The sequence below is a fragment of the Plasmodium brasilianum genome, chromosome 2 (genome assembly GCF_023973825.1).
Source record: "Plasmodium brasilianum strain Bolivian I chromosome 2, whole genome shotgun sequence".
Classification (NCBI taxonomy): Eukaryota; Apicomplexa; class Aconoidasida; order Haemosporida; family Plasmodiidae; genus Plasmodium; species Plasmodium brasilianum.
The window spans coordinates 78813-94156 of NC_090115.1; the positions used below are offsets into that span (position 1 = coordinate 78813).

The 15344-nt window shown below is 20.7% G+C and overlaps 4 protein-coding genes across 4 annotated transcripts; 3 read left to right on the forward strand and 1 right to left on the reverse strand.

The window, feature by feature from the left end:
• Nucleotides 1-2009: 2009 nt before the first annotated feature.
• MKS88_000626 (uncharacterized protein) lies at nt 2010-2531 on the reverse strand (the record flags this gene model as incomplete). The annotated part of the gene is made up of 2 exons (XM_067217458.1): nt 2010-2300; nt 2445-2531. 2 exons carry the CDS (start codon nt 2529-2531, stop codon nt 2010-2012), a joined length of 378 nt encoding a protein of 125 aa, XP_067075412.1.
• Nucleotides 2532-9055: 6524 nt separating this feature from the next.
• Nucleotides 9056-9508, forward strand: MKS88_000627 (uncharacterized protein; the record flags this gene model as incomplete). The annotated part of the gene is made up of 2 exons (XM_067217469.1): nt 9056-9224; nt 9306-9508. 2 exons carry the CDS (start codon nt 9056-9058, stop codon nt 9506-9508), a joined length of 372 nt encoding a protein of 123 aa, XP_067075413.1.
• Nucleotides 9509-10341: 833 nt separating this feature from the next.
• Nucleotides 10342-11406, forward strand: MKS88_000628 (uncharacterized protein; the record flags this gene model as incomplete). The annotated part of the gene is made up of 4 exons (XM_067217481.1): nt 10342-10655; nt 10760-10822; nt 11016-11110; nt 11285-11406. The coding sequence occupies 4 exons, from the start codon at nt 10342-10344 to the stop codon at nt 11404-11406; spliced, it is 594 nt and encodes a 197-aa protein (XP_067075414.1).
• A 205-nt stretch (nt 11407-11611) lies between these two features.
• On the forward strand, nt 11612-11953 carry MKS88_000629 (uncharacterized protein; the record flags this gene model as incomplete). The annotated part of the gene is made up of 1 exon (XM_067217492.1): nt 11612-11953. The coding sequence occupies one exon, from the start codon at nt 11612-11614 to the stop codon at nt 11951-11953; it is 342 nt and encodes a 113-aa protein (XP_067075415.1).
• Between the last annotated feature and the right edge of the window lie 3391 nt (nt 11954-15344).

Sequence of the window (15344 nt, forward strand, 5' to 3'; positions counted from 1 at the left end):
TTCATTTTTTCTAGATCCTAAGTATGCCTTTACAACGGAAAATAAATATTCATGAATTTTTTCTTTGACTAAACAATATTTTATAAAGTACTAGTAAATGCAATAACGAAAAAATATAATAATATTTCTTTATAATTTTCACCTGAATCTATATAAATTCAAGTTTAAGAAATGAAAATTACCCGAAAAACCGCTGCATGGGGGACCTTAAATATTACATCAATTTGAATATTGTAAAAAAATAGAATAACTTTTAAATATACTTTGTTAAAATTTACATAACAAATAAAGACGACATTATATATTCATAAATTATATATAAGTAACTAATTATTTTCTCTTAATTTTATTTTATTTAATAAATTATCCTTTTTAATTTGAAGAAATTAATAATTATCCTAATAAATTATACATATTTTTATGCATCCTTATATAATATTAAGTCCTTACATTGTATATTTATAAACATAAAAAATAGGAAGTGCATATGAAACATATCTGCACATTATTATATAAATGTAGAAAATTTATAACGATTTGCATCACTATTTGTAATAATTTATCTTTTTACATATATATACACATATTTAATATTTTATTGCAGTGAAAAAAAAAAAAAATAAAATGAATTTATATATATTATCCGTCATTTTATAACTACTTTTAATTCACTAATTCAGTATTTTAATAAAGCAAAAAATTAAAAAAAATATTTAGCTGATTTATTTAAAAATCTTCAGTATGATATTTATTTAGTTCATTTTTGAAAAATTGAATTAACACCATAATTAAGAACAATAAGAATTAATAAATGTTTTCAAATTATCAGTTAATTCCAAACAAATAAAATTAATAACTCCTTAAGAAATTATAAATAATAGATATAGAATGAGGATATTTGTTTATTATACATTAAATACTTCATATTTGTATTATTCAAAAAAAACTAAAAGTACATTAAAAAGTTTTCTACTATGAATATTTTTACAACATATTTCTAACAAGACATATTTCATGGAACAAATATTAATTTTTTTTTTTAGAAGATAAAATATATATATATATATATATATATATATATATATATATTTGCATATGAATAAAACAAAATATATACATCTCTTTTCATCAAATACAAAACAACTCCCATTTATTCCTAATTTTAAACTTGTAATACCTTTTTTTAAATCGCATGAACAAATAAGAATATTAAGCTAAAACAATAAAAAAAAAAAAAAAAAAAAGCAAACAATTTTCAGATTATATATAAATTATCATATTTTAATAAAATTATAGGAACTGGAATATTACATATTCACTTTAACACAATTAATACATTTTTCATGAATATCTATTTAGATACAAAATAAAATATATTATAAAGCATAATATTTAATGAAGACGCTAATATACTTTAAAAAATACAATCAAAATATACTAAAATATTCGAATTCACGAAAAACTTACATGTTTTTTTAAATTTATGTAACAAAAATAGGCCAAGTTTATGTAAGTACATTCACAAGACATAATAAATATTGGGTATATTTATTAAGTATATATATGTAAAGATATTTTAGATATTACTTCTTATTAAAAATTTCTCTGTAGAAAAAAAGTTATTCTTACAAATCATTTCATATATTCCTAACCAAAATTTTTTATATTTTCCCTTATTTCTGAAAATCTTATGTATTCTTGGTACAAGCACAAAAAATAATATAAGGGTAGGTATAGAATATAATATTATATTAAAGAAAAATTCTGCTCCTATATATCCTACACTCCTCACATATCCAACACCCCTTATGGAATTTCTAGCACTATCATTTTCTGACCACCCTCCTACTACTTTTAATGTTAATATTCGTATTACTACCAATATAACAATAAAAATCATAGTAGCTTTTATTACACATTTTTGTAATTTCCCTTTTCTTAAACCTATATTATTATTTTTCCTTATTTTTCCCAAAAAATTAACATACTCTATTCTTGGTCCTTTTTTTTTAAAAATACGAATAATTTTCATCAGATATATCATAATTATAATCCATATCTTCTGCATCGAATTCCTCCTTCATTAATAGACTTCTATGTGACTGTTTGTTTTTACTTGAACAACACTCTTCATTATTAAATATATACTTCTTTTCATACTCTTCATCATTTAGTAAATCTTTTAACAGTACAATAGTTGAATCCATATTATATTTATAACTTGTTAGTAATCGATAATTTCTTATATTTAAGTTACTACCAAGATAGAAATCTTCATCCAAATATTTGTTAAATGTTCTCTAAGGGAAAAAAAAAAAAAAGTTAATATTTGTTATTTAACAGGATATAAAATTGAATAGTAAACTGCGGCATTAATAAGAATACAATACTAATAATATGAATAATTTAAATAATTCAAATATCCTTATATATTATAATCATACAGCGTCATCTTTTAAATAGCATGTCCAAGATAATAGAATAAACACAGCGATTTTAATAAAAAATTGTAACTTAATATTTCTTTCCATTACATAATTCATAAGTATACTAAAATATATTCATTAAAGAAAAACTTAACCATATTACAGCGTATTTTTAATAATAAAGGATATTATATATTTTTTTTTTTTATTATTTTATTTTCTCATAAATAATAATAAAATATATATAAATGGAACTTATATTACAATGTAAACAAATAAATATAACTTTAAATATGTTTTACAATGTTTTCTATTTTAACTGTATTAATAAAAAACTTGATTTCATTAAATTAAAAAATTTTGAATTTATTTATAAATACTGAAGATGTATTTTTTAATTTAATAAACAAATAAGTTTTTTTTTATTATTCCCTATCCTAAGAAAAAAAGAGAATATATATGTATTATGTCTTAATATTAGGATATATGTAGTATATAAATAATATAGATCCTATAGAATATATACATAATACATTGCCCTATACACTAGAATAATAACTAATAGATTTAAGTGTGTCATCTCATCAATAATTTTAATTTCATAAACAATATATTTTAAAAGAGCTAGGTAGTATTGTTAAAAAATAGCATTATAAAAATAATAAAAAAAACTAAAGAAAAAAATAATATTTTGCACATTATTATATTTTTTATTATATTCACTATAACACATGTTTCATGTACTAGATAAAGATATATAAGCATTTATGGTATACTATTTATTTAAAATATCGAATACACAACACACTACCTAATTATATAACGAAATATACATTTAAAGAGTAAAAAACAGTATTTTTTTATTTTTGCCTTACAATATTTTAAAATTATAATTTTTATTTGTTTAATTAATACCATTATTTCTAGATTAAAAATTGTTAAATATTTCAATCTAATTTCTTTTATTCTTTTTTTTCTTTTAAATTAAATATATATAATTTGGAGAAATATTAGTATAATAAAAATATACATATATATATAGAGAGAGAGAGAGAGATAAACAGATTAAATTCAAATTTAGAATAATACATGCTTCATTCAATTATATTAACTTAAAAATGATTCAAAAGACGTAAATTCTAAAATAAGGACAATATACAGAATTAATAAATATGTATATAACAGATAAAAAGTAACAAAAATATAATTTAATTAAATATATGATTTAGTATTTTTTCCTTTAATAAATGTAGAACAAATATTTTAGTTTTTATTTATTCTTTTACAAATACATAATATAAGTAACATATTTTAAAGCTTCAACTTAAGCAATAAACAAAAATATATAAAAAAAAAAATATCTTATTAAAAATATCTTTAACCTAAAAAATATGCTATGACCATAAATTTCCATTATATTTTATAACCCTTAATTTGATAATTATAAAAATATTATATGCTCAAAATGTTATTGTATTAATCACAAATGCAAAACTTTATATGCTTGTTCCTTCTAAGATGCATTACTCTTCCTACTATATAACTGAAAAAAAAGAAAAGAAATTTATAAAAATTAACATTATCATTAACATTAACATATCTTTCCTGTTTTAACTCATATGTATTATTACTATAACAACATTTATGAAGGCTCTTACTCAGTTTATTCTAGGTTTTTGCAATATCTAGTCATATATTTTACTTTCATACTTTCTATATAAAATAAATATCAACTTCTAATAAAAATTTGTAGTAGTACATATATAGGTATATTATAAAATAAATTTTGAAAAATAAAGAAGAGGAAATAGTGAAATGTTCCTAAGCACTTACTTGTAAAGGAGCTTCTACAAATATATGAAAATTAATTGCTTTAAAACACGTTTTGAGCCACTAATTTAAAAAAATAAAACTATATTTTTCTAAATTATTTATGTCCTTCCTATATTAAGAAATCATATACAAATATTTTAATTTCCTTATAACATATTTAATTTTCTCATTATTAAGTGTATACAACATAAGCATATTGTTCTCGTGTGCATAAATATATATATATATATATGTTCTTAATAAAGTGTACATGCTTTTCATATTACGTCTACTTTATAATTAATAAATTATATCATTAATATTTGATACATATAGATAAAAGACGTTGAGCATAAAATTATATTAAATTTCAATTTTTGAAAAAATTATTTTCATATTTATACTAGCTCTATTGGGAAATATCTACAAAAAGTAAAATAATCATTTAAATGTTCAATTTTTATCGAATGTAATGTAATGTTTACATATCTTCAATATATCTTAATTAAATAAACCTGAATTTTGTCTTTGTACAAATAAAAAATGTTTTAAAAATTAATTTTTTGAGTTTTGCTTATAAATTATATTTTTTACGATCTCTTAAGAGTTATCATAAATCACTTAACACATACAAAAATCTCATCAATGGTTAAATAAATGTCTGATTATATTATATTCATAAATATAGTTGAACCATATAAAATGGCAATAATTTTTGCGCTTAATCGTAAAATTTTATAAATGAAAATTGTATTCCTAAGAATAATATAAGTTCAAAATTGTAGCGTTCTTAAAATAGCTCAATGAAATATATGAAACTACTGAATCTAAATGATATTTCTGTCCAGCAAAATCCTCATTTCACTGTTTACTGTCAACAGATGAAAGACCATATGATCTTAATGGATTTGAATTTGTCTAACTATTTCCAATAATTCCATTAACATTTAATGCAACATGTTTCATGTTTTTTCTTTTGTCTAAACACTATATATATTTTTACTTAAAAATGGAAATCTACTTCTACATTCCATACAATATATTATAATATCAAATTATTGTTATATAAATATGGTATGGGAAAATACGTAAATTTTTAAAATATTAATGTAGATAATTTGAACTTTTCTTTTGTTCTTAATAAGAATAAATGAAATTACAGTGAAATATTTTTATGAACAAATATAGATAATTAATCCTAAAAATGATTGAACATACATTGGTTACAATAAATGCTATATAACTTAATAAAGTTTCACTTAATCAATCTTTTATGAATGTTCTATAAGGTATGCTTTTGAATGTATAAAATAAAGTTGAGAATAAATTAATTATAATGTATTTAAAAAAAATACGAAAGAATGAAAATTCCAGAATATGCTTTTTTATATTATTATTGAAAATCTAATAGTATATATGTGAATATGACAAAGGAATAGTTACAAAGCGCTAATGTAAAAAGAATTGTTTGAACTAATCTACTAAAGAAAAATACATAAAGTTAAAATATAAATATTTTATTTAAATTTACCAGTTATGAAGAAGAGACAGAGGAGATATATAAAAAAGTCAATTTTAATTATATAACCATTATCCATATTATTCCTCAAAATTAACATAGTTAAGATATATAATGCTTTTTATAAAAAAATTTATCCATATAATATTATACATACTTGGAAATGAAACAAAAAACATGATTTTTACAATGAATTTTCTCACCATAATCGCTGATTACATTTGGAATAAATGTCCAATTATTAAGTTGATTAAAAGATTACAATAAGGAAGATATGTAATCAATAAAAATACAATTAAAATGTAGATAATATTGCTTATATTGTCATATATAATTCGTTAGAATTACAATTAATTATGGAACTCATATTTTTAAAGATCTGTCCTAGATCAAAAGAATATTATATCAAATAAATTATATATAGCATAATAATATACAGAGAAATGGAATTATATTATACTAACTAAAACTTAAAAATAATGTCACCTATTTTACATTAAATAAAAATGAATAAATATAATTTTTTCCATTATATATAAAATTTCCCGTAAATCAAGCTTCCCCCTTTGGTAAGGTGTCATTCTATATTTATGTATACAAGTATATAAATGTAAAAGAATGTAAAGGAAAGTAAAATAACGTATAAAAAATATAATAATATAAAAATATATGTATAATTAAATAAAATTATTCGTAATATTTTTCATAAATATTATTCTTTAACTCATACTGTTAAAATATATTAATAATAATGAACTCTATGGTTTAATAACATGATCTATAATAATAAATGTACGTGAACTATAAGAATTACCACCCTTACTACATTGTACATTAAAACATATTAAATAAAAAACGAAAGAAATTACAGTATAATATTCAATATAATTACGCTTGATCATATTGCCAAGTTCTTTATTTCTTTTTATATATACTGCAATTCTATTAGTATATTTCACGTTACAAATTAATATATTCAACTTAACTATTTTAATACTAAATATTATTTTTTAAATAAATAATTTATATATTCATATTTCTAGGAACAATAATTCATTAATCCTTAAGAATTTCTATTAGTTTAGTGATACTGTTAATGAACAATGTGCATAAAATAAGATATTCTGGAGGAACTCTGTATATTTTAATAAAATGCGACAAAGTTTATAGATGAACAAAAAAAAATAATTTTGCATATTTATAAAAAAGAAAAAAAAAGATAAATATTTTTAATATAAATATTTGAAAACAATTTCTATGTATTTTTTTCAATATATTTTCTTATTTTCCAGAATAGTATAATATGTTTTGCATTATATTACCAATTATGATATTAATTAGATATTATTTTTAATTTACATGTAACTAACACTTTCAAGTGAAATAATTTAATTATATAATAACCGAAATTTCCAAAAAATGTTTTTTTATATCCCTTTATGTGTACAATATTTTTATGCAATAAATTCTTAAAAAAACTTACATAAAAAGTTTCCGATACGAATAAAAAAAAAAATACAAGGATAAAAAAATTATGCAAAATAAAATGCAGAAACTCTAAAAATATCGAACTACTAAATTTTCATTATAATCAGTTTAATTAAATACATATATATATATATATATATATATATATATAATACAATATAATAAATTAAATATTTTTGGGAAATAATTCTTTGCAAAATTTATCAACAGTTAGCAATTTTTTTTTTTTTTTTATCCCCCACGCCAGTATTTGTCCCTTAAGCATATTTCGAATTAATCATTAAAGTTATGAATTATGTGCTTTCACTATAAAGAAATAGCCTATGTTATAAGATACATATATAAATTCTTTTAAAAATTTTCCATCCAGCATATGCCTTAAAATAATTATAAAATATTGCATTATATGCCTTGTTTTGAATTGTACAATAATATTTTTCAATAGTGTGAAGGTCACTTAGCGAAAAAAACTTAAAACAGAAAAAGTTGAAAAAGTATAATGACAACTTTTTAAACTTTCGATATGAATATTCTCAAAGGATATTAAAATAAAATAATTATGAAGTTGCACATTTATTTGTATTATTAAAAGTATTGTATATTATTCCAGTTATATGGAATTATATATTTTTTTTTTTTTTTATTAAATATTCATAACATATATAACTTTCATTTTTATAATCATATATTAAAATTATTTTGTTCCTAATATAATACAATAATTTTTCATTTTTTTGAATAAGTTCCTAAATATTCTTCTATAATAAACAATATAATTAAATATGCACTTTTTTAATAAATATTTAGTTCACATACAATTATTTATATTTAAAAATGGAAATACGTACGTATGTAACAAAAAATATAATTTTTATAATTATTCAATAGAATAATATGCACACTAAATAATTAATTTTTAGATAATTCATTTATTTAATAGTCTATGCATTATATGGGCATTTAAAATATTAATTGGCACCATAGTTATTTCAAACATTTAGAATAATTTATATATTAATAATTCCTCCCTTTGAGTGTATTGTATTAAATATTAAAAAAACGAATATATTACTTAAAAATTATTGTATGAAGAATAAATTGCAAAAGTAAGACAATTAATAATAATGCACTATCATTATTATAATGATGATATTTATAAATGATACTGTTTATGAAAAGCAAAAAAAGAAAAAATATAACGTACATAAATATTCTTATAAAATTTTTATATACGAATGTTCATAAAAAAAAAAAAAAATACAATACATAAATATAAATAATAATTTTACAAAATAAGTTTCACATTATTTATTAATGCTGATTATATGTAATTTCACGTTGTTATAATTACCTTCGGTTTACAAAGGAAATAATAATTTTAGAAAAAATGTATATATACATATATGTATATATTACTGTAAGTTCATTCCATAATAATATTGGAAAAAATATTTGCAAAAATATCATATTTGTTTTAAGTATAAATATTTATAAACTTCATAAAAAGAACGATAACATATTTCGGTACTTTACATTTCATCACATAAGTACTTATGTAATTATAATTTCATAATTTCTGTTAATATATGTTACTCTTTAAATAACAGTATAAATATATTAAGAGCTCTAAAATAGTATTTTTCATTGAGATGTTGTACATACCTAATTAAATGTAATTATATAATCTCCTAATACAACATAGTAAAATCGTTGTTTTCTAATATGTAAACATATATGTATATGTTATTTCTCCAAGTAATTTATATATTTTTATTAAAAAAAAGCAGCTACAATGTAAATTAATGGTTAGATGGCGTCGCATAATTCTTTTACTGTAGGAAATTATACTTCGAATCCTAAACGAACAACGAGTAAACTTAGTCAGGTTTTTACACTAATAACACATGTTCAAAATCACCTTGAACGATTAAAGAATCCTGTGGATGAAGAGGAATTAGTTAGAGAATCATTAAACTTGGGTGAATATCTCACTAGGAACAAAATATTATATAAGAAAAATTATGGTCATAATGCATGAGAAATACTCTAGATATTTTTAGTTACTCATTTTAACAGAGATTCTCAATATTATGGAGGATGTCCTATTATTTCAACGGAAGGAGCTATATATCTTTTTGTGTTAAAATATAAAGTTCGATATTTCTGCGAAAAAATAAAATATGTTGATTCAGTTATTGAGGATATTTTGATATATACAGATACACGAAGGATGATGCCCATAAATCATTATAATCAAGACTAATTCTGTCTAGATTAATATGATATTAAATAAAGTTGAACTACGGGGCCAAACAAATACTTTGACCCAAAGAAAGAACTTATTTGAAAATAATCTAGAACTAAAGAAATCAATATTACAAATGGTTGTAACATGCTAGTAGTTAATGAGATAAATGATGCATCCTTTGCTTGTTTTCTCTATTCTTATAATGTACCTTACCCTGGTAAACCTGTTATTTATGTAGGAAACATACGAATACCTGACGCAGACAAAATAATAATGATGGATACTAATTTAAGTAGAATCAAGAAATAAGATAACCCAACTACAGATCCTCAAAGGAACAAATCTGGTTTAGAAACTCCTGAAAGAAAAGGAAAAGTTGGTTCCTCTTCAGGATAAAATTCAAAAAGAAGCAAAACCCCTAAATTTTTTTTAAAAGTTTTAGCAATGCAAAAAAATAGAAATCAACTTATACAAGCTGCAGGTAGAAAAATAAATCGATTTGCAATATTTACATCTCGAGAAAGGAATCTCCAGGTAACATATAAAGATAAAACATTTACTAATAGTCTTATATCTAATGAAACTTCCATTAATAATACTGAACATCCAAAAAGTGCCTTAATTTATATTTAATGTGGAAGATCTGCTTCTGTAAAGGCTCATCCTATTCAATATATAGGTCTACCAGATGCTGCAAAGTCCCAAACATTTCCATTCTAAACTAATGATGAACTTTACGAATCTAAACCTCCTACTGTTTCTGTTTCTTCTGAGATTCCTCAAATACAAAATATAGTGAATATCCTAAAATTACTTTAACACCAACTCTCCCAGAAGATATGTAAGATATGGAAGGTTCAGGAACTGATGTTACATTTCCTCTAGAAGATCAGTCAGAATTTACGCTTACACATTTTCTTGATAGTAACGTTATTACTCAAATTCTTTTACATTCTGCGTTTCCTGAATCTGAAGTTTCAGTTACTGATCAGGACGTTGTTCCATTAAATTTTGCTTTTTCACCTACTTCTTCAACATATGGAGAAATATCACAACCCAAAAAGTTATCACAACTTTTTAAGGAGTCCCCTAAAAATGTAGATTCTGAATTATTTAATACTGCATATACTTTTCCTATACAAAGTTCCAATGATTTTCAAATGTTCACTACTAATGCATCTAAAATTAATGCCATTTATTATTATTTAAAAAAATTGTATAAAATAATTATATATATATATTTATATTTTATTAATATAATTACAGATGCAAGAGTAGAATCCAGAAACTCATAAGAAAAGAGGGGTCCTCTTCATGTGATACCTGGACGTACTACACCTAAAAAGCGCATATCAACTGTTTTTATAACCCTTGTAATTATTATTATTGATATCCTTTTTATTAAGATAAAATAAAATTTATGCATTATAAATATGAAAAGTATTTTAATTACAACATTAAATTTTATTACAACAGCTTTTCTTCTTATCTTTTAGTACACTCTTATGAGATAACTGTTTAGTAATAAAAAAAAGAAAAAACAACATAAATTTGGATATAGACAAATATTAACAATACAATCAAATTTAGAAAATTTAAATTACTATTCAACACAAGGTTAATTAGAATATGCAGCACATAATATTCCTCATGATATCGAAACGATAAAGAAAATAAAAAAAAAAGGATCGTAACATGGGGAATAATTTAATAGTTCCAATAAAAAAAAAGAAAAAAAGAACGAACTAAGATTATTATAGAACTACATATAGAAGTACTCGAATAATTCAGAAATGAACAATGGGAATTTAACAAAGGAGGAATATGGAACAAATCCTAACTCAACAGAAAATAAACAAATAACGGAGAATAATAAAAGAGGAAATGATATTAAGAAACAAAATATTCTATAGAATAAATGGGTAAAAAGATACAAAAATCTTTTTAAAGAATTCAAAAAAGAAGATTGGTTTAATAATTTAAAACACCATTAGAAAAAAAGAACAACATCCTTACCTAGAAAACATGAAAAAGTTAGAAAAAGATCCTCCAAATTAAAATCTAATGACTCCTTTTTTAGAAAGATAAAAAGATATATGGAAATAGTGGATATCAAAAATGGAAATTGCAATAGAACAATATAATAGACAGCAGCAGCTCAACAGATTGATAGAAGAAATCGAAAATGTGGAAAATAATTATGAAATTGAAGAAACTAATGTTAATATGTTATTAATTAATTTAGAAGAATTGGAGAACAAAGAAAATCATGAAGAATTATACAGATATAAAAAAGAAGAAAAATTACAAACGAAACTCCGCATATTCGTACTAATGACAGTATTAGTAGAATGCAGAAAAGAGGATAATTTATCAAATAATGACTCACATTTGGATACTTGCATAAAAGAATGGAAGCGCGAAGAAAATTCAAATGAAAAACTGCATATATCAGAATAAATAATTGAAGAGAACAGTATAACTTTGGAAAGTAGTAGGTGTAAGGAAATTCAGGATTATATGGGAAAAGACAATTTTAGGCAGGTGATAGAAGACCGGATAAAAGTAAAAGATAAACATATAGATTCCCCATATTATTTTAATAAAGTTGACAAATACGATGAAAAGGAAACAAAATACACCCAAGAAGTTAATAATGATACGATCATAATATATTTGGATGATAATCATGAGAAAACTCATAATATATATTAAACATATTTCTAAAATTTTGTAGAATTGAACGGGAACAAAGAAAAAGGATAATGTAAATTAATAAACAGTATAAAAGATAATAACATGAATGAGATATAAAAATTGAAATTTATTTATTTAAATAATATTATAATTATATATAACATAGTTATATTTCTGTAAGGAAATACATAAAAAGTTATATGAATACTGGATTCAATAAAAATAGCCAGATATTAATGCATATATACTATAAAAAAAAATAATTTTTATATATTCAATATTAACTTATTAATTTCATGAAAATTTAAGCAACGTTTTTTATTTTATTTCCTAATGACTAATTTTTTTTTTTTTTTTTTGAAATAATAAGATATGCTGTATTTATAAAATATATTTTTTTAAATGTATATTATTTTTTTATGTACGCATTAGATTAATACACAAAATAATATTGAGAACCAAATTACCACTTTTCTAATGTTAATTCTCATATTAATGCCTTACATATGTATGCTTTTAATAAATATATTGTTCATATGTTTTCCTTATTTTTTAAATAATGTTTTTGTTTATACTTCTCTTATTAATATATAAATTTGACAATTTTTTAAGAATATAATATTTCGCTTTATTTAAGAAGAATTAATTTTGTGTACCTTTAATAATAACATTTTTAATGCACCATGGAAAAAAATAACTATTACATTTTTTAATAATTTATTTTGCTTACATATCAATATATAAAGTTATATTTTGTGCTGATTAGCACCTTATCATTTTTATAATCTAATTTAAAGATTACTGAATTTTTTAGTAAAACCTAGTAATTAATTTAGCATTTGTAATATAAATTATTCTTTGATAAGTAAAAAAATAATAGAAATGTATATATATATATATATATTAATTAAATGTATAATTTAGAGTTATATCACAATTAATGATAGTATACTTTGTTCCTTATTTAAGAGTGATAAGATTTGCACACATTAAAAATATATATATATACTTTATTTTTTTATATATATGCAGATATGCCTTACGTATGTGATTTTCTGTATGTTCCTTACCTAATATATGTTATTACTCAATATGAATGATTAAAATATTTTGGAGTATTTTGAAAACGTTCTTGTTTTAAAATTAAGTTTAAAAAACACTTATAAAAAATGATATCGCTTTAATATGTGAAATTAAATATTTAAAAATTTATATATATATACATATATATATATGTATGTACTACGTTTTAAAAATTTGTAAAAGTTCATATGAAAATAATATTTATTCCTATATAATATATTACTTACTATTCTTCTGTAATATGACGTAAAAGGTGTTAGAAACTTTAATAATTAGGATGTAAAATAGATTTGTATTGAAACTTCTTTCATTTTTTATTTTCTTTTTTATAATAAATTATTCATAAAGCTACAGTACATGTGGTATCAAATTTTCTCATTCCTTCAGCTTTATTTTATTGTGTTTTTCTGTGTTATGTAATATAATTTGCTCAAAAAAGGAAAAATTATTCTTAAATTACTACTTATAAAGAACATTTTTGTTCCTTAGAAAATTAGACTTAACATAAATGTAATATCTATCAAATATTTTATTAACTAAAAGTAGAACAAGTACATACATCATAATAATGATGAAAAAATGTCGAAAAATATTACTATTCTTACATCTTGTAGGCTTCAATTGTAACTAAGTAATCAATTACACTTTTTTTTTTTTTTTTTAGAAGTACATTTTTGAAATTACATGAATTCACAGTGATCAGTACTTTCATTGTATCCGCAATATATTTCTATTTTAAATATAGCTTGTTCATACAGTATAAAGGTTATTTGTATTAAATACATATCACCATTAATATAAATGGTTATAAGTGAACCTATACTAACAATTGGACAAAAGTAGCGAACCATAAATATTACGTATTCTTTTATATAGTAATTTTAAAATCTCTCATTCGGTTGTTTAATATTTTTTGAAAATAAATTCACTGGACATTTCTTTATCTAGACAACACATGAACAATAATACCTCATATATGAAGTATTAATATTACTCATATGTAAATATATTTTACGCTTTTATAAAATATCAGTGCACATAAATTATGATCATTTTCACGTTTTTTTGCATATATATAAATAATTTAATATAATGTTTATTATGCTTAGTAAAAGAAAATAATTATTATGTTAAATAAATTTTTTTTTTTTTCTGCAAATATAAAATAGTAATTCATATTTTATATCTAAAATTCATGAATAAGGGGCCTTTCATAAAATATGGTTCATGCACATTGTACTATTAATTATATGAGACTCACATTTAAATCACTTAATCCCCAATGCAAGGAACATTTTTCGATATTAGTGGAATGTAGTGTGCGCTATTAATATATAGCTATATGTACAAATAATAATATAAATATATTTCTTATTATTAAAAATTCTGTCGTTAGAAAACGTCATAAAAAATATTTTTCGATACTGATCATTTTTATTGTTTGTAAAAAATAAAAAATATTTATTCATATATAACAGCATTGGACAGAAGTTAAGTTTTCTAAAAAGTCATAAATTTTTAAATAGAATTATTATTAAGGTATTTAATACATAAGCTTAAATATAAATGATATATGCATTAAATTTATATATATATGTTTTAATATTTTTTTCCAAACTTATTCGCATAAATAACCCATATTATTATAACTACAGATTTATTATATATTTAAAATATATAAAAAATAAAGGAACACAAAGACACTATATCGATTTATGCACAATCAACCAAATATAGAAAAAAAAAAAAATTTTACCAACGTGTATTTTTATAAATAAATTATATGTATAAATGAACCACACATAAATTAACATAGTAATATATGTCATTATTATAAACTTAATACATATATATAGGAAGAAGACTTAAATTATTCATCGTTGATCCTATGTAAAGAAAAAAAATTTTACAAAAAGGAAATATATTTGTATATTATTTCTATAAATATAGTTAAATTATAGTACATATATAAATCATCAAAAAATTTTTAACTTTTCAATACTATAATATTGTAAAAAGAATGTTCATAATTTTCACTAATAATTTCTTCATTAGTCAAAATGCTGATTTT